The 23,525-nt window shown below is 38.7% G+C and overlaps 2 protein-coding genes across 14 annotated transcripts in view; one reads left to right on the forward strand and one right to left on the reverse strand.

The window, feature by feature from the left end:
- The window catches only part of LOC109418311 (dual specificity calcium/calmodulin-dependent 3',5'-cyclic nucleotide phosphodiesterase 1), a 760,467-nt gene extending 745,898 nt beyond the window's left edge, over window positions 1-14,569 (forward strand). For all 13 annotated transcript variants that reach the window (XM_029859413.2, XM_029859409.2, XM_029859414.2 and 10 more), the window contains one exon: window positions 42-14,569. In XM_029859413.2, coding sequence (XP_029715273.2) covers window positions 42-169 — 128 coding nt within the window. In that variant the 3' untranslated portion in view covers window positions 170-14,569. The remainder of the gene's footprint in view (window positions 1-41) is intronic.
- LOC109398617 (mesoderm induction early response protein 1) overlaps window positions 1-23,525 on the reverse strand; it is a 45,311-nt gene that overhangs the window by 13,481 nt on the left and 8,305 nt on the right. Inside the window, exon 3 of the mRNA XM_029859422.2 lies at window positions 14,034-14,119. The gene's annotated coding sequence lies outside the window, so the exon portion shown is untranslated. The remainder of the gene's footprint in view (window positions 1-14,033; window positions 14,120-23,525) is intronic.

Raw genomic sequence — 23,525 nt, forward strand, 5'->3', positions numbered from 1 at the left:
TGATATACATAACAATTTCTATTCTTCCTTTTTTTTTTCAGATGCGGAAGCTCGTGCTGCAGCTGCTGCTGCAGCGGAAGCCGCTGCAAACGCCGAAGAAACAGAGCAGGCTGCCGAGGGTGCCCCGGAGACTGATGACCTGGAGTCACAAGAAGCCGGCAAAGAATAAATTGTTTTCTACAGCATCCTAAGTCACGATACGAGAGGACAACTACATCTAACTACTGTAACAACTACTACTACAGCAACTACTAGAGTGTTAGTACTGAACACGAACCCACATAGCCAGAGACACTTTTCTATTGCAAAACAAAAAAAAAAACAAGCCCTGTAAGAACCCCTGGATCAAATAAACCGCAACCGCAGATAGATCAGTAAACCACCCACACAAACAAGTAGTCGTCTTTTGATGGTATTTTTGTGCGCGTATGAAAATCAAGCCAACGGTGTCGTCCGCCAGCCGGGGCCGCCGTTGTCGAACTCTTTCACAAGGAAACCAGTAGTCTAAAACCAGCTAAATAGTAGGCAAAACTTATTACAAAACAAGAAAGAAGAAATACTAAAAAAAAAGAAAAAAAACACTCATATTTCGATAAATGTTATTAGGAGAGAACAATCTAAACAAAGAGTCTAATAGCATAATACAAAGAATAGAGCAAAGATGAAAGAAATGACAAAGTATTTACAATCTCTATCCATACAGCTTACACTCGAAAAATAACACTAACTCAAATCCACCAACACAAAAACACACGTCATAACACATATTCATATAAATTATAGGAAAGAAGACAAGAAAATGGCAACTTTGAAAGTGCATGCCGTCTATTTTCAACCTAAAACCAGCAAACTTTTTGTACGACAAACGTTAGCAAATATTTTACTCCATGTGCACTGAAAAACCACGATAACTGAACCTCTCTTTTCTCAATTCTCAAAGAAGGCATGACACCAGGAATGAAATATTATTTTCCACCCTAGTTTTCCGTGACAGTAGCAGCTGCAGCAAAGGGAAAACAAATCCCACTTAATACTATACAACCTACATGAAGAATGATAAAAGATAAGCAGATTAGTTGAATAAAAGCAAACTTCAAGCCGCACACATGTACTACTGCAAATGGAATTCTCCTTTTAATGGCTCACAATTGTGTTTTTTATTATCCTTTGTCCATCATCATCATCATCACACGCTCTCCGGCATTTCGGATGGTTCGAATGGTGTCAGTCCGTCCGAAAATAAAAAAGCGGGAAATGAATGAATTTTCTGTATGCAAAAGGGTTCTCGGAAGGTCTGGGTAAACCGGGAGGGAAATTGATCAGGAGGGTCTTTGGGAGCTGGAACTGGAATTAGTTTATTTTTAGGGAATTTGTTTGTTCCATGGAGAATGTTTCACTGGAGAAGTTGAGGATATGCTCTTAAATTGTACTCAAGGAGTGAAATTTATTACAAATGAACTAAATTTATGGAGTATGACTATCTGACCGTTATAATGTTTCACGCCAATGATCCTTAAGAGCGTCATTTCAAAAACAGCATTTCATCTCAATTTAAAAATGCAAATAAAACTTTCAATTATACACTCATTAAATGCAGCTTGTGGTTAAGTGTACTGAGAACTATATCATTTTACCTACCGGCCGATTACGGTGTTTGGTCGTTCTAGAGCGGTCAGTAGCACGAAGCTATGGTAAGCTTGAAGAGCGTGGTATAATTCAAAGAAAATTGTCACCAAATGCTACAGTTGCGCTACAATTGAAATTATAGTAGTACAGTAGCTTCAAAGCTCTATTTACAGTAAAAGGTGTATGGAATCAAATTGCATTCCAAAAGTAGATTCGCACGAAGATTTTCTACTAAACCATCTTATCATCTTCAAACTTCCTGGGAAAAAGCAAAAATATGTTGCTATTCCCATATTTACTGCACACTTAAAAATTCTCAATTTTGATGGAGACGTAATGGAGGAAATTGACGTAATCGATCATGACACAAACATATGATTTATTTTTACGTCTTTGAACACGTGAACACAAAAACTATCATCGTCAAATTCGTTTAGGATTTGATTGACATAATTTTAAGCGTGTGCCAGCAGCATTGGAACATTACACTTATTTTTAAGTTTCCTGTGCCAAAATTTTACATGATCCATACCGCAAACCAACCCGCCAATGTTTGTTTACAATAAAACATCAACCGACGTCGTGGCTGGCTGTGATTCTCGATTTTATTTTCCGCGCTACGTTTTTTAAATATAATAAACAAATTTACTATCTATTTGTACCTAGATTTGTGCAGTGGTTTAAGTGAATAAACATGCAGAAGGAGCGGCATGCAGTGTACATGCGTGGATATACGGTGTGTACTGTTCCAGCGGGCAACGATAGGAAGTGTGCTGTCTCCAAAAACAGGAAGAGAACTTTCGGCTCGAGATTTTGGTCTGGGAGAGTGCAAAACAGCATGTTGTAATTAAAATTTTATGCCCAAAGTAACGATAATTTAATAAAATATACTGAAATAAGATACCTGGTCTTTATTGTGTTTTATAAGCAGAAAAACCTGGGGTTGGAGTTCAGATAAAAGAATGGGGGAATTGAGGTTATGTTACTGCCAAAAAGACCAATGCAGTAAAATTACAAACAAGCTATTTAGAAACCGCCTCTTGTAAAAGTAAAATCAAACATAATTTTGTGTCATTTAACTCGCTGCTATATGTCGGAGTAAAATGACACAAAATTACAAGAGTTTTTCGAAGTGTGTGCCATACCCAAATGCATGAAGCATTCTCTTGGCATTCAACATAAGATCTTGTACAACATTTGGACCAACTTACTTGTGGAAATTTATTTTGACTCATTTCTTTCTGCGATGTTATTTCCTTGAAATGTTTTCGAAGTGTTTGTTTCGCTCCAGCACATCTTTCGAAGCTAAAAACTAAACCTCCTGAAAAATTCATTCAAGAAATCCTGGAGCAGCAATTGAAGAAATCCCTAAAGGAACACCCAGAATTTCGGGACAATTTCCGGTAAGGACTTGGGGACGAATCTGGAAGTTAATCAATGAAAATCTCTAAAATATAATCTCAGGAGGATCACTGCGAGAAATCATGTAAACAACTACGAGGAAAAGCCTGGAATCCTTCTGAAAGAAATCACAGGAAGAACTCTATCACCAAATATCAGCAATAGCTTATTCCAGGATTTCTGCAGAAGATTTTCACGGAGTCTAAGCAGGAGTAATTCCCGGGAATTGTTCCAGAGGTTTTGCCGATACACCTCCTGTATTTTTCACTGGATTCCTTCCGGAGATCCTTGCAAAATTTATCCAAAATTTCCTAAGGAATTTCTGCCATAGACGTTTTAAGGGTTTAATCCCCCTAAGGGTTAAATCCCCCTAGTATTTCCATTCCAGGATTACTCCCAGATTCTTTTTCCGAGATATCCCAGTTTTCCTCAGGATTCCTTCCTAAGTTTCTCTTGAGTATTCCGAGAAAAAACTCCTGAAAATCCCTGCAAAACTTCGGGAGCAACCACTTAAAGAATCCCTAAAGAAACACCTAGAATCTCGGGACAATTTCCGAGAAAGATTTAGGTAAAAACTCTAGGAGTAGTTTTGGAAAAATCTCTTAAATACAATCTCAGCAGCATCACTGCAAGAAATCCTGTAAACAACTACGAGGAGTAGCCTGTAAAAAGAAATCGCGAGAAGAACTCCACGATAAATATCAACAGTAGCTCCTCCGAAGCAGGATATTTTCACGGGGTCTCAGCAGGAATGTCTCCCGGGATTTCATCCAGAGGTTTTCCCGATATGTTTCCAGCGTTTTTCTTTGTGTTTCTTCCGGAGATCCTTGCAAAATTTATTTAGTTTCTTCAAGCATTGCTTCCAGAGAGTTTTTTGGAATTGATTTTGGATTTTTCCTCGGGATTTCTCGTAGAGGTTTTCAGAGTTTCTTCTTGAATTTCGAGATTTATTCAATAGGTTTTTTGATGAAATCCCAAAAGGAACACCCAGAATCTCAGAACAATTTCCAGCAGTGTGAAGAACTCCCAGGAAAATCTATAGAATATAATCTCAGGATGATAATTGCAAGAAATTGTGGAAACCACTATGAGGTTGAAGCCTGGAAAAAGCCCTAAAAGAAATCGTGAGAAGAACTCCATGATAAATAACAGCAATAGCTCTTCTCAGCTAAATTTATCCAAACAGTGTTTTAAATTTTCATTTTCAATTAGTGAAATTCGACGTGAATTTTGAAAACTCTCAACCGAGGGATCAAAATAAAATTCATTTTGGTGAATGAATTTTCTCACTTATTCATTCATTTTTCTGACAGTGACAATTTTCACTGAGGAATATAACTAGACCGTAACTCCCGATTATACTTCCAATCACCTCAAAACTTGTGTATAGCAGTTAATTAGAATATGTACTAATTATCTGCTCTATTTGTCCATTAAGTCGGATTATGCATCTGTTAACAGAAATTGGACATTTTACGACGCGCGAAAAAATATTCGTGACAGAGAATTGAATGAAAAAAGAGAGGCATTCAGCTGTCAATGAATGTGGGCAAACACGAATAAAAAAATGAAAATGTCAATCTTCACTTTCAAGCTTCGATTTTTTTTACACTCTTGTCCAAAGTTTCAGAGAATTTTGCGGGATTTATCTTGGTTTTTTCTTGGTATTTCTCTTTAAGGTTTTAAGAGTTTCTTCTTGAATTTTCCTAATACATATTCCATAGCAAAATAACTCCTAGATTTTTGTGCGAGATGATCAGTTTTTTTTTTCAGGCTTTCTCCCGATGTTCTTCTAGAGATTTCTCCAATAGGTCTTTGCGGAGTTTCTCGCAACATTTCACATTTTGATATTTCTCCGAGAATTTCTTGCAAAGACGTTTATAGGATATGGCAGGATATATTCCGAAAAAAAACTAATGGAAAATCCCTGCAAGAAATCTGGGAGTAATTATTTTAAGAAATCCCAAAAGGAATACTCATAATATCGGGACAATTTCCAGGTTGGGTTTGGGGAAGAGCTCTGGGAGTAATCTAGGGATAACCTTTTAAATGTAATCTCAAAAGGACCACTACAAGAAATCCTGTAAGCAACTACGAAGAAAAGACTGGAAAATCTGTAAAAGATATCGTAGGAAAACAACCAAGACAAATCCTGGAAAACTGTCCGAATCCAAAAGGAACTCCGGAAGAAACATCAACAAGGAACTTTAAAAGAAATGCCACGAGAACCTTTAAAAAATATCCCTATACAAGCTCCTGTAGAAATCCCGGGAGAAACTGTAGGAGAAATCTCACAGAAATGTCTGGAAGAAATTGCAGAAGCAACTTCGGAACAAATCCCGGAAAGAACTCCAGCAGAAAATTCATGAAAAACCCCGAAAGAAATTCTTGGAAAAGTTCAAGTAGAAATCCAAGGAATAACTGTTGTAGAAAAACTGGGAAAAAATTCGGGAAGATTCCAGGTTAAATTTCAAGATGAACGCCGGAAGGAATCGCGGAAAATCATTCAAGAGGAATCCCAAGAGAAAGTCTAGGAGAAATTACGCGACAACAACTGAGGAATCCTGAGATAAAATCCTGTGGAGATCCCGGAATAAATCCTGGGAATAATCCCACGAAAATGACTTTGTGTAAAACGTACGTGAAAATCTTGCGTAGACCTCTGGGTTCAATATCGGGAAAACCTAGGGAATCGCGCCACTTGGGCGGTGGCTTCTGTATTCGTCTGTTTTCCACTATAACTCAGTCAAATTTGAACCAATTGACACAACTTTTGGAATGCGGTAAGATAGGTATAGTATCTACCCGTGTACAACATTTCAAGTCAATTGGTTCAAAAATGACTGAGTTATTGTGGAAAACAGACGAATATAGAAGCCACCGCCCAAGTGGCGCGATACCCTATGTAAGAAACTCTTGAACGAAATTCTTTAGGACTCCCAAGAAAAAACTGCTTGATCTAGGAGCCCTGCTTTTGTTATTGTAGCACGATTATCCAGATTACTTCTGGATTGAGTTGCTCTTCGAATAACCATCCAAAGGAATCTTCGACTTTTTCACGGAACCACTAGCTTTCCTGAAGAACCTTCAGCATGACCTTGTTCACGATGGCGGCACACGCTAATTAACAGCAAGATGCGAAACGGTAACTGCGGTCCATGTTTACTAAAATACCCTCTCACATCTTGCATCAGGCGAAATCATGTGAACATCCAGTAAACTTTCGGTCACTAGATGTTCATGAATGTATCTTTTTATGTAAACAGTGTCCGCATTTGGAAAAGAAAAGAATAATCATTTCGGCGAAAAACGAAGACTGTGGATAAATCCATTACATTCCTATTCATACTAACAATGGACTTATCCACAGTGCCAGATTTAGGCTTCGGGGGGCCCGGGGCAAACCCTATAAAGTGGGCCCCCAAGAGCAAGATTTTGAAGATTTAAAACGTTTTTTTTTTCAATGTTGTGTATTATTCGTATTTTTATATTTTTAATGTTTTTTTTTTGAGATTCAGGAAAAAAACTAAGCCACACAACTATTTTGTTCATTCAAACTATTATTGTATTATGTATTTTGCATTGTTTTCAACGATATAGTTTTGTTGTTGTCCTATAAAAAGTGTACTTCTAACAATGCAGTTCTCAAATATGTCGACATATTATTCAAATAAAGAAACAAGTTACAAACACTTATTTTAATATTTTTCCAAAAAACATCAAGATGCTGCATTCAAATTTGCAGCATAAATGTCATCTTATTGAGATAGGCATTTAACATTAAACATTTATTCGAATTCATTCATTTTTTGCACATTTTAGGACTAAGCGTTCATTTTAACACATAGGAATGTGGAGAAATTTTCATTACAATTGCAATATTCTTCGTGTATTTGAAGATTCAGGTTGAACAAAGTTAGTATCCCAGGGAGCAACTTTGGCAATAAATTAATAAAAAAATGACAGTGAAACAGATGTGTGAATCCACTGTTCTGAGATGTTTCAGGAAACTAGATTTTCAAAACTAACCCAAATTTATCAGGAATCATTATCTTCTATTTCCCATGATAACATCTGTCCTCAATGAGCTTGTGCTGATGTATATTAAAAAGTTGTTTTCAGAATATGATCGTAATCAACAGACCGATCAATAAGTTTTGTTTACATTACGCCGAAAAACTTAATCTTTCAACGCACTCTGTTTAGAGACGCTTTTGTGCAGTAATTTTCACATAAATAAGTTTTTCTTCTAAACTTAATAAAAACTTTCTAGAAGTTTTACAAAAACTCGCGTATAGCAAAATAAAACAAAAACTTCGTATTTCTTAATTGTTGAATACTGTCATATCTCTCTAGAGCTGAATTTGCTGCAATCAAGCATTTAAATCAATCCCTCAAAATCATAATTCTGGAAAACACACTGAAACTCTAAACATTTGAATTGTTAAGTAATTAAAATATTTTTTTTCAGCTTAATCGAAAGATAAAAATTATTGTTTCAAAACATAAATTGACAAAACAGACAAACAGAATTGCAGCTCATATCGAAAAATAAAAAAATCCCACAAAAAACTTTGAATCCAATCTGCAAATAGTTCCAAGGCTTCTAAATTATGAAATATTGTATTTCGATTTCAGATTATGAAATAATCTGGATACCCTTAAAGAACCCAATTATAACAACTCTAGGACATACAATAAATACAATCGCCTTTTATGTGCATTTTTATGAATTCGTTAAACATAATATATAGTGCTTATGGATTCTTGGGGGACCCCCTAATTGGGGGGCCCGGGGCACTTGCCCCCTTTGCCCCCCCTTAAATCCGGGCCTGCTTATCCACGATCTTCTTTTTTCCCGACTTTGTTCTTCTTTTCTTCTGAGACGAACCAGCCAAGGGCTAAATCAATCAATCTTTTCATCTGCAAATGTTGGCATTGTTTACACAAAATGACACATTCATGATCATCCAGCGACCGAAAGTTCACTGGATGTTCACCGGATGCAGGATGCGAGCAGTGATTTTTGTCAACACGACCTGCAGTTACGGCTTCACATCTTGGCTGTTTGTTGGCGTGTGACGTCATCGTGGACAAGTTCATAAACTTGTCATCTTAATCTGTTAACGCTCAATTTATCTCACAATTTGAATCTTCCGATAAGGCTACTCTGATTTTTACATATTTTATCAATGTTCTTAGAAATATCCCCAGGTAAAGGATTTGAAAATTGATTAAATTGTACACTCAGGCAAATAAACCTAAGATTATCATAAGGTCTAACTTATGAAACGGCCTTTAAACAATTCATAACGGCTAGAATAAATTTCATAATGTCGGTTTATGGCGCATAATCGACTCACAGTTTGGCTTTTATACACATTTAGCAACACGAAATTTTCAAGCTTCGATAGCCGCGTGGGTTGGGCACGAGCTCAGTGATCTCGACGTTCATGGATCGATTCCAGTCTGCATCATTTTACAATTTTTCTGCTCTTTTCATAAGTTTATCTTATGTAATTAGGTCATAATAAGCATGTTCAATTTTCATAAGGCATTCTTATGGCATCCATACTTTACAGTAATGGCTAAATTTCATAAGGGATTTTGATAAATTTCGGTAGTTTACTTCGCTGAGTGTATAAAATAAAACAACAGCCCAAAAATGGTTTCCAATTTTCAATCAAACATTAGTTCCGAATTTTCTGCGATGTTACCAAAAATTTTCTGCAAAATTTCCCGCAAGAGATTTGGGCAAAATATTCTGAACTGTAACATAGATAACAATAAATGAATTGAATTGAAATTTCATCACGAAATTCTTTATAATTTTCATCTTAGAAGAAAGTTAGAAGAAGTTATGTATGTTTGTTGTTGCTACCTGCCACCTGCCACAAGATATACAAATGTAAAATGGTTCTTTGCAGAGGAAGACCTCACTTAATAACTTTGGAAGCGCTAACAGATTACTTAGCTGAGAAGCAGGCAAAAATAACTAAATGTTTAATATCTTTAATTTATTCAGGAATTGTTAAAAGCTTGAAGCAAAGAGTCATCATTATAGACCATTGTCTATATTGCATACAGAATGATGTATTCGGATATTATTGCATCCAGAGAATTCATTCATAAACTATCCCTTATTGACGGATCAATTTACGATTATTCATTGGATACTGTCAGCCATTGAACAAGCATTCATATTAACGAAACGAAGGCTCCCTATGGTTTTAATTTCAGATGGAATAAACACATTTCCAACGCGCTACCGACCGAACCATTGAACTCAACTGACGGAACTGAATGCATCCATACTCGCGAAGTATACCCCATACGAAAACAATAGTCAAAAACATTCGACATTGCAAGGATCTTTTACTTGAAAGTGAAATAAGTATAATTAATAAGCCTTTTCACTGCATTGAATGCACGACTTAAGCGAAGAAATTTTAAAAAGTAGGCAACGAAATGATTCGATACTTTCCTGCAGATTTTAATTTTGTAAAAAAGGGATTCGCATGATCCGTAAAAATCACACACAAACATGACATTAACCTAAATGGCCTTCATCTCATGAATCTAGTCCCAAATCTCGAAGATGTTAAACCCATCCAGCCTTTTCAGATAGTTATTGTTATAAAGTTTCGGTTACCAAGAAAACTATTCTTATCAGCGTTCTAAACTAACGCTAATCGAAGCAGTTCTCGTTCTCTCACAGTATTCGATAGCTCTATTCGAAACATAATTGGATAAAATCGGCCAGGTTTTAAGATTAAGCATATTTTAAATGATTGAAAACTTAAATCTGTAGTACACATCACACCCCAACCTCATATTTGATCGAGAAAGATGTGGGCTAGTTTCACGCACAGAGAAGAAGTAGACCTGAATCGAAATTCGAATTTCACGCATTGTTGAATTTTTGTTTTTTAGTATTTTATCACATGATTCATTCATAGATGGACTAAGATTTCAAACGAACTATATATGATAAATAAATCCTAATGATAAAATGCTGGTGTATTACGATAGATTGGGTAAGTATTGTCGGATCTCGAAAGGAAAATAGCACTAGATTAAACAAGAATTCCGCACTCGATTTCAAAGATATTTATTGCCACGTTAATTCGTACAACCTCGGTGTCCGGCGATCAACACTCTTCTGTCTCGCTAAATGGAAACCCATCCACTCGTCGTCTCGTATATAAGGGTATCCAACTGTGCCACTTCTACAATTCCTTTTATACAGGGTCGGAGTTAGGCTCGACCCGACAAGTATATTTGTGGAACCCATTAGAAGTGGCTAAAAAGTTGTGAGACGAGTGATACTCTCTTAAAGGACTATAAGTATATGATAGCATATACCCATTCTGATGACATGTGTCCAGTCAATCATGTGAGTGCTTTTAAAACTGTTTTAAAAAACAATACTCTAGTTTTACTTTTGGTCATACATATGTCATTTACTTTTGGTCATACATATGTCATTCCAAAGATCCAAAGCTTGTAAGTATTGTTGTTGATAATTTTGAGAACAAATGTTGACTCACACTTATTACATTGATCCTCTAATTGTCTGCAATTTAAGGGGGATGTGTTGGATCGTCATTGAAACTCCACATGTTCATGACAGAAGGGCCCATATAAACACTGCTGTAAAAGCGTGGGTATTCAGCGTGACCATGCCGAGGGTGACAGGTTCGATTTTCGGTCGGTTCAGGAACTTTTCCTAAAATAAATTTCCGTGGCTTCCTTGGGCATAGAGTAAATTTAAATTTAAAGATTTTCCCCGGAGATTCTTTTTTTTTCTTTTTTTTTTCTGGGATTTTCTGCCGTAGGCAGGTTCATCCCGGGTCGTGAAAAACAGGACGAGCCAGAGGGGTTCGCCTGGGAAAGCTACAGAGGTGATTCTTAAAACTACTTCATATGACGTTATTCGAACAGAGTATCGTTAACAGAGTATGGTTATGGACTACACAAAGACAGCTTAAAAAGAAACTAAAAGACGAAAAAAAAGGTTTCCATATAGTGACGGTTGCCCCGGAATTCTATTCTATTCTATTGAACCGGAGCTCCATATTTCGGTAATGGCGTCTAGTACTTGCAACTTGATACAATACGATAATCGTCGTCGTAGCATTTGATAGCCGATGTTATCTGCTCCTACTGACGTCTCGATCGATTGTATCATACGCCGATTTAAAATCAATGAACAAGTGATGTGTGGGCACGTTGCATTCGCGGCATTTCTGCAACACCTGGCGGATGGCGAACATCTGGTCCGTTGTAACGCGTTCATCCACGAATCCAGCCTGATATAGCACCACGAACTCTCTTGCAATTGGTCATAGACGGCGGCATAAAATTTGAGAGAGTCTCTTGTAGGCAGCGCTCAGTAGTGTGATCACGCAATAGTCCCCACAATCCAGATTGTCGCCGCTTTTGTAGATGGGACACACGATACCTTTATCCATTTCTCCGGTAATACTTCATCTTCCCATATCTTGGTAATGACCCAGTGTAGTGCTCTCACCAGTGCTTTTCCACCGTATTTTAGAAGCTCGCTTGGTAGATCTGCTGCAGCGGCTTTGTTATTCTTTAACTTGCCAACCTCCTTCTTATCATTTAGAGGTTGGGAGCCGGAAGTCTTTCGTTCTGCGCAAGAACTCCTAGATCTGTAACCATATCACCTTCGGCGCTTACAACGCGTTGCAACGTCGCCATTGAAGTGCTCATCGTAATGCTGCCGCCACCCCTCGACCAGATTCCCGTGATTGTCTCGGTACATGTGCCCTTAGATGCTGCCACCCTTTTTTGATACGCTTCTCTGGCTTCCGGATACGATAGTCCTTCATCTACTATGATTCCAATGATTTCCACTTCTCTTTTATATACGGTGACCAGAGGCCACTCCTTTTCTGCATTTCACTTCAAAGCATTTTCAAGACAGTTGAAGTGTAGAAAGGCCTCTTCGGGATGCGTTGCAGACCAAGTTTGTTGTGCTTCGGGGGAACGGTCCCTTTGCATGTCAGTATTATAATTCCAATGTTCTCCACATTACCATCTTGGGTGACTCGACGGGCTTCTGTCACGTTTTGCTTTGCAAGGTAATTTTCGATTTCTTTTTAATCCGTGTCGATCATTCCTCGATTTTGTTTCTTCAGTTCTTCAATGTGAACTCGTCTATCCCATTAAAAATACCCCCAAAATAATTAGCATACGAATGAAATACCGAACAGAATAAAACAAAACACAATGCTACAATCAATCGGGATACCAGCATCGTTACTACCTACTAAACATGCATGAAAAGTGAATCAAAGATTCTCCATGCGAGTGTGTCTGAACCTAAATGTGTCTAACACTTTTCTTATGTTTGAACAACGTGTTGCCTTCATTTTCTTACATAACCTATCTAAAGTGCAACCGTCAATACAAATATGAACTTGGGTGACCAAAAATGAACTCTTTTGTCACGAAACTTCTTAATGTTCCAAATCACATTGAGAATTGAAGCATAAGTGATTTTTCATTGCACAGCAAAAAAATATGAAAGTTAAACAGCACGTAAATTGAAGATCAACTGAAATTTGCGACAGAAAAATGTAAATCGCTAACATTCAACGTCAGCCGAGCAGTCCGCTGCTGGTCAGGCGGCTTGTTTACAGATTTTAAAGCATATTCGCTTTAAATTTACATGCATCTGCTATAAACCATGCCAGCCACTCTCCGTCGTCAGCTAAAGAACGGCTGCTCGCAGCTGTGGCGGTTTCTCCGTTGTCTCTCTCAGTACTCTTTGCAGCAGTCGGAGCATGTCGGGAATGCGTGCATTATGGTAGAAGCAGTTTAACTTTGACTTGCTGCTATTCAACAAGCTGAGACAGCCGAGAGAGCTCGGGCGTGCTACTCACACCCCAAGGATCTGAGTTCAATTCTCACTCGGATCTCAATTTTTCTATATATTTTCTAACAGATATCTGCAATGTAATTTTAAGATCGCACAAAAATTTCCATCATATATGACGGGGTCCTTTTGTTACATTCGATCCGTCATAATTTTACAGGTTTTTTTCGAACTGTGTGTGATAAGAGCAAAGAATTAGTTTAGTTGCAAAACAGTGCACAATTATGGTCACCCAAATATTGACGTAGATAAAATCACTCCTCTACCACCATTTTTCAAACATGTCTGATTAAGGGACCAGTCTTTTAAGTTTCGCCATTGCTCAAACCAAAAAACAAACGAAGTTGAACTCTACTGAATAGAGCCTACATAGCAAACCATTTGCCCCACCCAAACATACGATGCAAAATTTTCGATGCCCCACCACCTACTGGTAATATAGAAATCCGGAAAAAACGAGCAATGGCGGCGTAGCTTAGCAGTAAGGTGCCATTATCAGCTGAATTTGGGATCATAGCTTTATTAAGATAGGTTTAACGAACACTACTACTGAAGTTGAATTGAGGTAGATGCAATACGACCGGATAAATTCGGTGTTTGCGCAAAAAATGAAAAATACAAATTAAGGGAACTACCTATAAATAACAGTTTCAGAATTAGACGTAAGACAAGAGGAGATCGTGACCGTGTTTAGCTTTGGATATTCCTACAGTAGTATCGAAATAATGCAGCTGCTCCGGTAAGAAACGAGCGGAGGCTATTGTGCTAGAAGTAGTGAACAAGCGATGTCAGTAGAATGTGTACATATTACTAGTTAATAATAATAATGTAAAAGAAGTTTCACCCTCTGGTAGGGATGAGCATGTCTAAAAAAGAAATAATAAATTTAGCTGAACTATTGAAGTTGGACAATGTCATAGGAAGTCAGTAGGACCATTACGAGATTGAAGCAAACAGTACACCAAATATGCACCGGATTGAAATTTGAGATTTGAAAGCACAAGGTACTTTTATAGAAATGGTAACCTGTTCATATACGAATGAGATGGATCAAGTGACAAACAGCAAACAAAAATGAACTAAAACCAACTAAAAGACTCACCTTAAATGTAACACTGTAGCAGAACTGCGTGTGCACGGGCCAAGGGTATCTCCTTCCTACAGTGACCCTACTGCCATTCCTTTGTGCTGAAAGTGAAGAAATATAAAACCCTTTCATCATTCAAGCTCACTCTGATCATCGCACCATCCCGCAGGAAAAAGAAAATCATAACTAGTTTTATGCATCCGCAAGCTACAACTAATAAGATGAGAAAAACAACTAGCGAGAAGACAGGACAACCAATTGAATCGACAGAAGCATGAAAAAGGTTTGTACAACTCTTCAGAATAAATAATAAATCGTAATGAAGTGAAAACAAGTCAGACAAAGAAAAAAAAAACACAAGCAAAAAAAACAGTAGCAAACAAGACGGTCCTCCGTTATGGTATCCGTAATCTACTACCGCTCTTTTATCTTTATATATTTTTCCAACTATGTACCTATATTTACGCTGTTTCGTCAACTGCAATGAACACTCACTCTTCTGTATATTTGATAAAGGAAAGATGATGAATAAAACTTCTATTTCAATCAGATTGCAGTGGCAGTTTCAATGATATCAAAGAACGTCCAGCGAAATCAATTGGCAGGAGCAATCGGGACCAGGATATTAAAGTCAAATATACCGTTTAATTCAATGAAGCGCATAAATCCGATTGCCGCATGGTGCCTACCATACATCTATTTTTCATCTTATGGTTTTATAATTATGATTTTGGGCCATCAATGTATAATAGAGTGGCCCACACTTATATAAATATCCTATAATTTAAAAAAAAATGCAAAATCTTATCCCTGAATCAGATGTTTTGGATTCCTAGAAGCTACGGTCAATAAAGCCTGCGCACTTTAGAATCGGTACACTTTCAACCGGCTGCAGGTCAAAAACGGTTTAACCTAGAAAAAAATGTTACATACATACAGTATCGGACAATAAAAATGCACCAAAGCCGTTTTCCCATACAAACTAGTCAACTTTGGATTGCCATATCTCAGTTATGTCTCAACCGATTGTTTTCATTTTTCTGTGACGAACTACAAAACATTTCAATTTTCAAAAACTATTGAAAAAGTTCGATGATAACTATTGATACAAAAGTTACAGATAGGTTGAATTTTGACAATAAAAATGCACCAAGACAAAAAATTGTGTAGCCTTAAATGCTGCAGTCAGATAGCTATGATGTCTTCAGCAAATTTATTGGTCATCACACAAGAAACATATTTGCCGAAGACACCATAGTGATTTGACTTAAGCATTTTTGGCTACATAATTTTTTGTCTTGGAGCATTTTTATTGTCAAAATTCAACCTATCTGTAACTTTTGTATCAATAGTTATCACTGATTTTTTTCAATAGTTTTTGAAAATTGAAATGATTTGTAGTTCGTCACAGAAAAATGAAAACAATCGGTTGAGACATAACTGAGATATGGCAATCCAAAGATGACTAGTTTGTATGGAAAATCAGCTTTGGTGCATTTTTATTGTCCGATACTGTACATACATACATACATTTATTTGTTCAACATCATTAAGACAAGACATAATCAACAATAGTACGCCACAATACTCGGTTCGTGGCTGCCGCTCTCCATCCTCGATCGCGCCCAATGCTCGCCAAGCCACGCTCCACCTGGTCCGCCCATCGTGCTCTCTGCGCTCCACGCCTTCTTGTGCCAACCGGATCCGTTGCAAACACCAGCTTTGCAGGGTTGTTGTCCGGCATTCTTGCAACATGCCCTGCCCAACGTATCCTTCCGGCTTTGGCCATCTTCTGGATGCTGGGTTCGCCGTAAAGTGCAGCGAGCTCGTGGTTCATCCTTCTCCGCCACACACCGTTCTCCTGCACACCGCCGAAGATCTTTCTTAGCACGCGTCGCTCGAAAACTCCGAGTGCTTGTAGGTCCTCCTCGAGCATGGTCCATGTCTCGTGCCCGTAGAGGATCACCGGTCTTATTAGCGTTTTGTACATGGTGCATTTGGTGCGTGGGTGAATCTTTTTCGACCGCAGTTTTTTCTGAAGCCCGTAGTAGGCCCGACTTCCGCTGATGATGCGCCTCCGAATTTCACGGCTCACGTTGTTGTCAGCCGTCAGTAAGGATCCGATGTAGACGAATTCCTCCACCACCTCGAAAGTATCCCCGTCTATCGTAACATTGCAAGGATCCGGTCGTTTTCGGTTCCGCCTACCAGCATGTACTTTGTTTTTGAGGCATTCACCACCAGTCCGACCTTTGCTGCTTCGCGTTTCAGGCGGGTGTACAGTTCTGCCACCGTTCCAAATGTTCTGGCGATAATGTCCATGTCGTCCGCAGAGCACACAAATTGACCGGATTTTGTGAAAATCGTTCCCCGGCTGTTGAGCCCGGCTCGTCGCATCACACCTTCCAGCGCGATGTTGAAGAGTAGACATGAGAGTCCGTCACCTTGTCGCAGTCCCCGGCGAGATACGAATGAACTGGATAGTTCACCCGAAACCCTTACGCAGTTTTGCACACCGTCCATCGTTGCTTTAATCAGTCTAGTCAGCTTCCCAGGAAAGCCGTTTTCGTCCATGATTCTCCATAGCTCTGCGCGGTCGATACTATCGTATGCCGCTTGGAAGTCGATGAACAGGTGGTGCGTTGGGACCTGGTATTCACGGCATTTCTGGAGGATTTGCCGTACGGTAAAGATCTGGTCCGTTGTCGACCGGCCGTCGATGAAGCCGGCTTGATAACTTCCCACGAACTCATTTGTTTTAGGTGACAGACGACGGAAGATGATCTGGGATAGCACTTTGTAGGCAGCATTCAAAATAGTGATCGCCCTGAAGTTCTCACATTCCAAATGGTCGCCTTTCTTGTGAATGGGGCAGATTACCCCTTCCATCCACTCCTCCGGTAGCTGTTCGGTTTCCCAGATCCTGACTATCAGCCGATGCAGACAGGTGGCCAACTTTTCTGGGCCCATCTTGATGAGTTCAGCTGCGATACCATCCATACCAGCTGCTTTGTTAGTTTTGAGCTGGTAAATGGCATCCTTAACTTCTCTCAGCGTGGGAGTTGGTTCATTTCCGTCCTCCGCTGCACTGACGTCGTCGTTCCTTCCGTTGCCGTGGGCTCCCGTGCCTACGTTCTCCACGCCGTTCAGGTGCTGATCGAAGTGCTGCTTCCACCTTTCGATCACCTCACGTCCGTCCGTCAAGAGGCCTCCGTCTTTATCCCTGCATATTTCGGCTCGCGGCACGAAGCCGTTGCGGGATGCGTTGAGCTTCTGATAGAACTTCCGTGTTTCTTGGGAACGGCACAGCAGTTCCATTTCTTCACACTCCGCTTCTTCCAGGCGGCGCTTTTTCTCCCGAAAGAGGCGGGTCTGCTGTTTCCGCTTCTGTTTGTAACGTTCCACGTTCTGTCGAGTCCCTTGCTGCAGCATTACCGCCCTCGCTGCGTTCTTCTCCTCCAAAACCGTTCTGCACTCTTCGTCGAACCATTCGTTCCGTCGATTCCGTTCCACGTACCCGATGGTGCTCTCGGCTGCGTCGTTGATGGCTGCTTTCACTGTACTCCAGCAGTCCTCTAGAGGGGCCTCATCGAGCTCGCCCTCGTCTGGCAACGCGGCTTCGAGGTTCTGCGCGTATGCTGAGGCGACATCCGGTTGCTTCAGTCGCTCTAGATTGTTCCGTGGCGGTCGCCGGTACATGCCGTACATTGTTGATGACGGAGAGTTTTGGGCGCAGTTTGACCATCACCAGATAGTGGTCGGAGTCGATGTTGGCGCCACGATAGGTCCTGACGTCGATAATGTCGGAGAAGTGCCGTCCGTCAATCAGAACCTGGTCGATTTGAGATTCCATCTGCTGTGGTGATCTCCAGATGTAACGATAAGGGAGGCTGTGTTGAAAAAAGGTGCTACGTATGGCCATATTTTTGGAGGCGGCGAAATCAATGAGTCGTAGGCCGTTTTCGTTCGTTTGCTGGTGGGCGCTGAACTTACCAATCGTCGGTCTGAATTCCTCCTCCTGGCCTACCTGAGCGTTCAAATCTCCTATGATGATTTTGACGTCGTGGCTTGGGCAGCGATCGTACTCGCGTTCGAGCTGCGCGTAAAATGCGTCCTTGTCATCATCAGTACTTCCGGAGTGTGGGCTGTGCACGTTTATTATGCTGAAGTTGAAGAATCGGCCCTTAATCCTCAACCTGCACATTCTTTCGTCGATCGGCCACCAACCGATCACGCGCCTCTGCATATCACCCATCACGATGAAAGCTGTTCCCAGCTCGCGTGTGTTGCCGCAGCTCTGGTAGATGGTATGATTACCTCTAAACGTTCGCACCATGGATCCTGTCCAACACACCTCCTGCAGCGCTACGATGCCGAACCCGCGGTCCTTCAGTAGATCGGCGAGTATGCGGGTGCTCCCAATGAAGTTGAGAGATCGGCAGTTCCACGTACCGAGTTTCCAATCGCAAGTCCTTTTTGTTCGCTGGGGTCGTTGCCGTTGGTCTCGGTTCGTATTATTCTGTTGCTGATTTTCCGTTACAATGGTTTTTTACGGCTGGCTCGTAGGGCCTGACACCAACCCCCTACTTTCCGGAGGACCATAGTGCACAGTTGAGCTTAGGTCCTTCCCTGGCACTCGGACGTAGATCAGCCGCCCCTAACATGGGGATCAGACGCTGTTGTGAGCCGCTCCTCCTGGAGAACAGACGCTCAGGTTTGCCGAAGCAAACCCCCCCCTTCCCTGTCAGCCTACGACCAAAGTTCCCACCGGGGTTGGTTACCCGATCTTCCCTAAGGTTGCTCATAGTTTCCGGCCGGTACCGCGTGGAGGTAGGGATAGGAGTTGCTGGGCAGAGGCTAGTGGATCACAATGGGATCTGAATTGCGCAGCATACCCAGCCTTTACCGTGCCAGAAAAAAATGTTGTAAGAAGCAAATGAAGCTTATTTATTGTATTTTGTAGGAAAAATATGAAAAATTCAGTTTTTATTTCTTCGAGATAAAATTTTGACCTGATTGTGAAATTCATGCCATTTTATTCTGCACAAACCAATGATCGTCAACATTTGCAAATTTTACAGCTGACGGGCTGATATTTCCACAAGAAACAAAATTATATTCATCAAATATATGCTCAAAACAAGTTACGACATTAAACTCCTGACAAATATGGTTCACAAGACCATAACAAACTTATAGCCTTATTGTCCATTCACGCTATATTCAAAACATTATTTTACTCCAAAGTAATTTTTTAGGAAAAAATATTTCCTGGCATCGTTTTTCGGATCTACAATTCCCCAATTCAAGTGGCCCAACTTAATTCATATCGGATTATTTTTGGAATTATTAGCAGTTTTTCCTCACAGTAGTCGGAAATTAACAGTCATAAGGCGATCTCCTCATAATAAGCCTAAAATAAGATAGTTTTCATAGATAAAACACTTAAAACCATATAGGTTATGGAACTATAGTGTGATTCTATGATCACAAATAAAAACATTTGAGTAGATTCAGTTTTATTTAAAAAATCGTTAGATATTTCACGCCATCAAAACACATCCTATGAATTTCGTCAGCAATAGTCCATACAGCTTTCGAGCCACGATTATTCATATTGTTCTGCATCAAATCATTGGTTTCTTGTATACCAATACTATTCGTATAGTATCCTTCCCGTATGCGTATTTGCCGAACTAAAGTTTATGCGAAAACAACTTTTTTGACCTTAAATATCTATGCAAGCCTTTCATTTTCCATAAAACCCTTCACAGGCTTACCATAGCTCTATTGGAAATTTTAAAACACTCATGGAATATTTTTCCCTCCCTTAATCAACAATTATAATACCAACAACTAATCTATACTGCGTAATTGGTGGGTTTGGTAATTATTTATTCCTACACAAATCTTGAATCTGACAATGATTGGTTTTTGCTCAATGTGTGCAGAAAAAACTGGCACTATTTACGAATTCAGATCAATAGTTCATCTAAAAATATAAAAACAGCAAATTTTATATTTTTCCTACAAACTACAATAGATAAGCTTCAATTGCTTCTAACAACACTTTTTTCCAAGTGACACCGTTTTTGAGCGGCAGCCGGTTGAAAGTGTACCGATTCTTAAGTGCGCAGGCTTTATTTGAGTGAAATAGATTGAGTCTAAGGAGGCGCCTAACAAGCGCGAAGTTAGTAAGAAGAAACTTGGTCAAATGTATGCTTAAATCAGTTTTCGATATTTGTCTCTAGATGTCGTTTACAGTGCCACCTAGAAGTAAAAACCAGAAACATATTATTGCTGCATACATGTGGTCAAGTTTTCTCATACTAACTTAAAGCTAGTTGAGCGCCCCCGTAGACTTCATCGATTTCGCTCAAGTGTTGATCGTAGCTTCTGGGAATACAAAACAACTGATTCGAGGATAACACTTTGCTTTTTTTATGTTTTAGGTTTTTGTGGGACCCCCCTAAGGCAGCGTTAACTTCTTATGAAACAAATTTATTCTGGCCTGCTCAACCTCATAAGAAAATTTGACGTTTCAGCAGAGCGGCACAAGGGGCACGGATTTTTTAACCTCCGCCCCCCCCCCCCCCCTGTCTCCCTCCGTAAGGCTTTTTTTGTATGAAAATCTTTGAATTTTGTGTATGGAACACTCGACCGTACTCTCCCCCTCCCCCTAGAAGAGCGTTAATTTGTAAACTGTGCCTAATGTATAAGATTAAAAAAAAACCCGGACCAAGTTTTAAAAGACTTCCAATTTTCTGCGTAAATTATAACTTAATATTACTTACTACTTATTTTAAGTCCTGGGCACCCACGGTGGTGCAGAGGGCCGAATTGGAAGATTTCCATCCTGGGCGATTGCCTGGCCAGCTTACGCCTTGACCTGTGGCCAGGTCATATTTCTGTCGACTTGCTTGATATACCGTAATCCGGGGTCAAATTGATCACTTTAAAACAACTTTTGCGCATAACATCAATGGCAATTCAAATATGTATTGCCAAAAGAATTTCTGTAAAACCAGTACCCAGTGGATCTCCATGGAACCATGTATTAGAATTTTGTTCAACAAATTTAAACTTTAAGTTAAATAACTCCAAAAATAAAAAAAATCACCACTTTGGGGCGAAATTGATCAGTATACAATCAAGCATCGGTTGGAAAGGAAAATTTCCTTCTCCGCTTAATTTTTTTTCTCTTCTAAAACCGAATAAAGCGTTTAAAATCTTATAACTAGTGAATTTAATACTTGAAATGCAAAATAAAATTTTAAAATTTCCCTTCAAACGCCTAAAGGTAGGCAATTTCGTTTGAAATAAGTGATTTCTTTAATAATAATAATAATAATAATAATAATAATAATAAAAATGATAATAATAATAATAATAATAATAATAATAATAATAATAATAAGAATAAGAATAATAATAATAAAAATAATAATAATAATAATAATAATAATAATAATAATAATAATAATAATAATAATAATAATAATAATAATAATAATGACTATTTCATCATAAAATGAACTTTTTTTTAACTATTTCAAGTTCAGAATAGCTACATAACTTCCCAACCAAGGCTCCACAAAAATGTTAAAACAGAGAATTTACGGGAAGTTCCATTAGCAATGATTTCAGCTAAATGAGAAATACATTGCAAATTCGAACAAAAAATAAGGCAAAACTAACTTTTTTCTAAAAAAAAATAAAAGTCTACACTCATCTCTAGACATCTACGAATCAGATGACGTAAATAGTTTAAGATCATTACGGCGCTTAAGAGTTCCTAATATGGAATTACAATGTAGTACCTGAATGATCAATTTCACCCCGTTGATCAATTTGACCCCGCAAGATCTACAACTTTTCCGAAGAATGTATATAACTATTCTTGCAAATAAAAAAGTTTCCCTTCGAATTTCTTTGAAAATATGGGCCATCCTCATTTCCATGTACATTGGAAAGAGGGCCTCGTTATTAGGAACAACTTTTTAGAAGACCATGTTTGTCTAAAAAATCATTTGAAGGCGCTGAATGTATCTTTCCTCGTAAATCTGGTTCGTGGACCACTGTTTATTTGTTCACGAAACTTTGCACAACACACGTCAAGCCTTGAAATGCTTGATATCATATGAATAACGAATTTTGTTTATTTTCATATGCTTATGAATTCTCTCAGAGGTCCACAATTTTGAAAGTTCTTTAAATTGTAGAAAACTTCAAGAATCCAAGTATTACAAATTTACTACTTGTTGATATTTTTTTCAAAGTTGGCATTTTCCCAAAAATAACGAATGTAGGCTTAATTTACAGAAAAGTTGTTTGAAAAATAATCAAACGAATTTTTATTTCATTTCTATCGGCATTTTTGGAGAAATTATTTGCACTCGATATACTCTTAAATAAAACAGGGTCTATGTCATTTGGCATAAAGACATCTGGCAAAACGATCATTTGGCATAATGGCCATTTGGCATAATAAAGAAGGGTGCATTTCGATTATGCCAAATGCCCATTATGCCAACTGTCTTTATGCCAAGTGACCTTATGCCAAATTACCTTATGCCAAATGATTTTATGCCAAATGTCCCGCTCCTAATCAAACATATGTTTGTTATTTTTCTCCGAAGTTTTTTCATAAAACGCAAGGATATATTCAGAAAATCTAGTAGGATTTTTTCAACAGTTGAGGGGTCCATATGCAAAGAGCTGTAAGTGACCATTTTGTCGATTCAGAGTTGAGTATGTACATCAAAAAATTCTTTAAATGTCAAGCTTTTAGGAACTTTTTCAAGATTGTTTTTACAATTGCTAATAATAAATCGTAGAAAATTGGGTCGATTTTTAAACTCCATACATTTTGTATGGGAAAAAATGGTGAAAAACTTTAAAATTCATTTAGGTACTCTGAAGTGGGTTTTTGTCACTTATATCCCTTTGCTTCTAACCCTTTCAATTTCCACCTACCATACTCTTAAGAGGATGTGTTGCCAAAAATTACTTTCGGAACCTAGCCAAAAATTCCAGATTTTGGACAATAAACTCCTCTTTGAGTACTCACTTACAGAAAATTATATGAAAGTTGGTTTAGCGAAACAGAGATTTCTCATGAAATTTGATAGATTCACCACAAAAAAAGGGAAATTTTCAAAGGTGCGGTAAAAAAATCTTTTCAAAAATTTCCCAAAATTAATTCTAGAAATGCAGCCTTGAATCCTGAAAATTGTTATGAATAAAATACTTGCGGCTCGCAGTCTCTTGCTAAAAATCAATGTTGGCCCACAAATGACAGTTTGGCTGAGAATCACTGCTCTACAGGCAACCTTTAATGATGATCCATTTCGGATACCTTGGATATCTAAATGTCTGATTTCTTCAAAGAGCGAATAGAACTCACAGGAAGCAATGAAAGTGTGCGAGTCTTAAAAAAAGAAGTGCATTTCATGATCCTGATTTGCTAGAAATTCAGTTGGTTGGAAAGTCATATCATTTATTGTA

The sequence above is a fragment of the Aedes albopictus genome, chromosome 2, assembly GCF_035046485.1.
Source record: "Aedes albopictus strain Foshan chromosome 2, AalbF5, whole genome shotgun sequence".
In the NCBI taxonomy this organism is placed as follows: domain Eukaryota; kingdom Metazoa; phylum Arthropoda; class Insecta; order Diptera; family Culicidae; genus Aedes; species Aedes albopictus.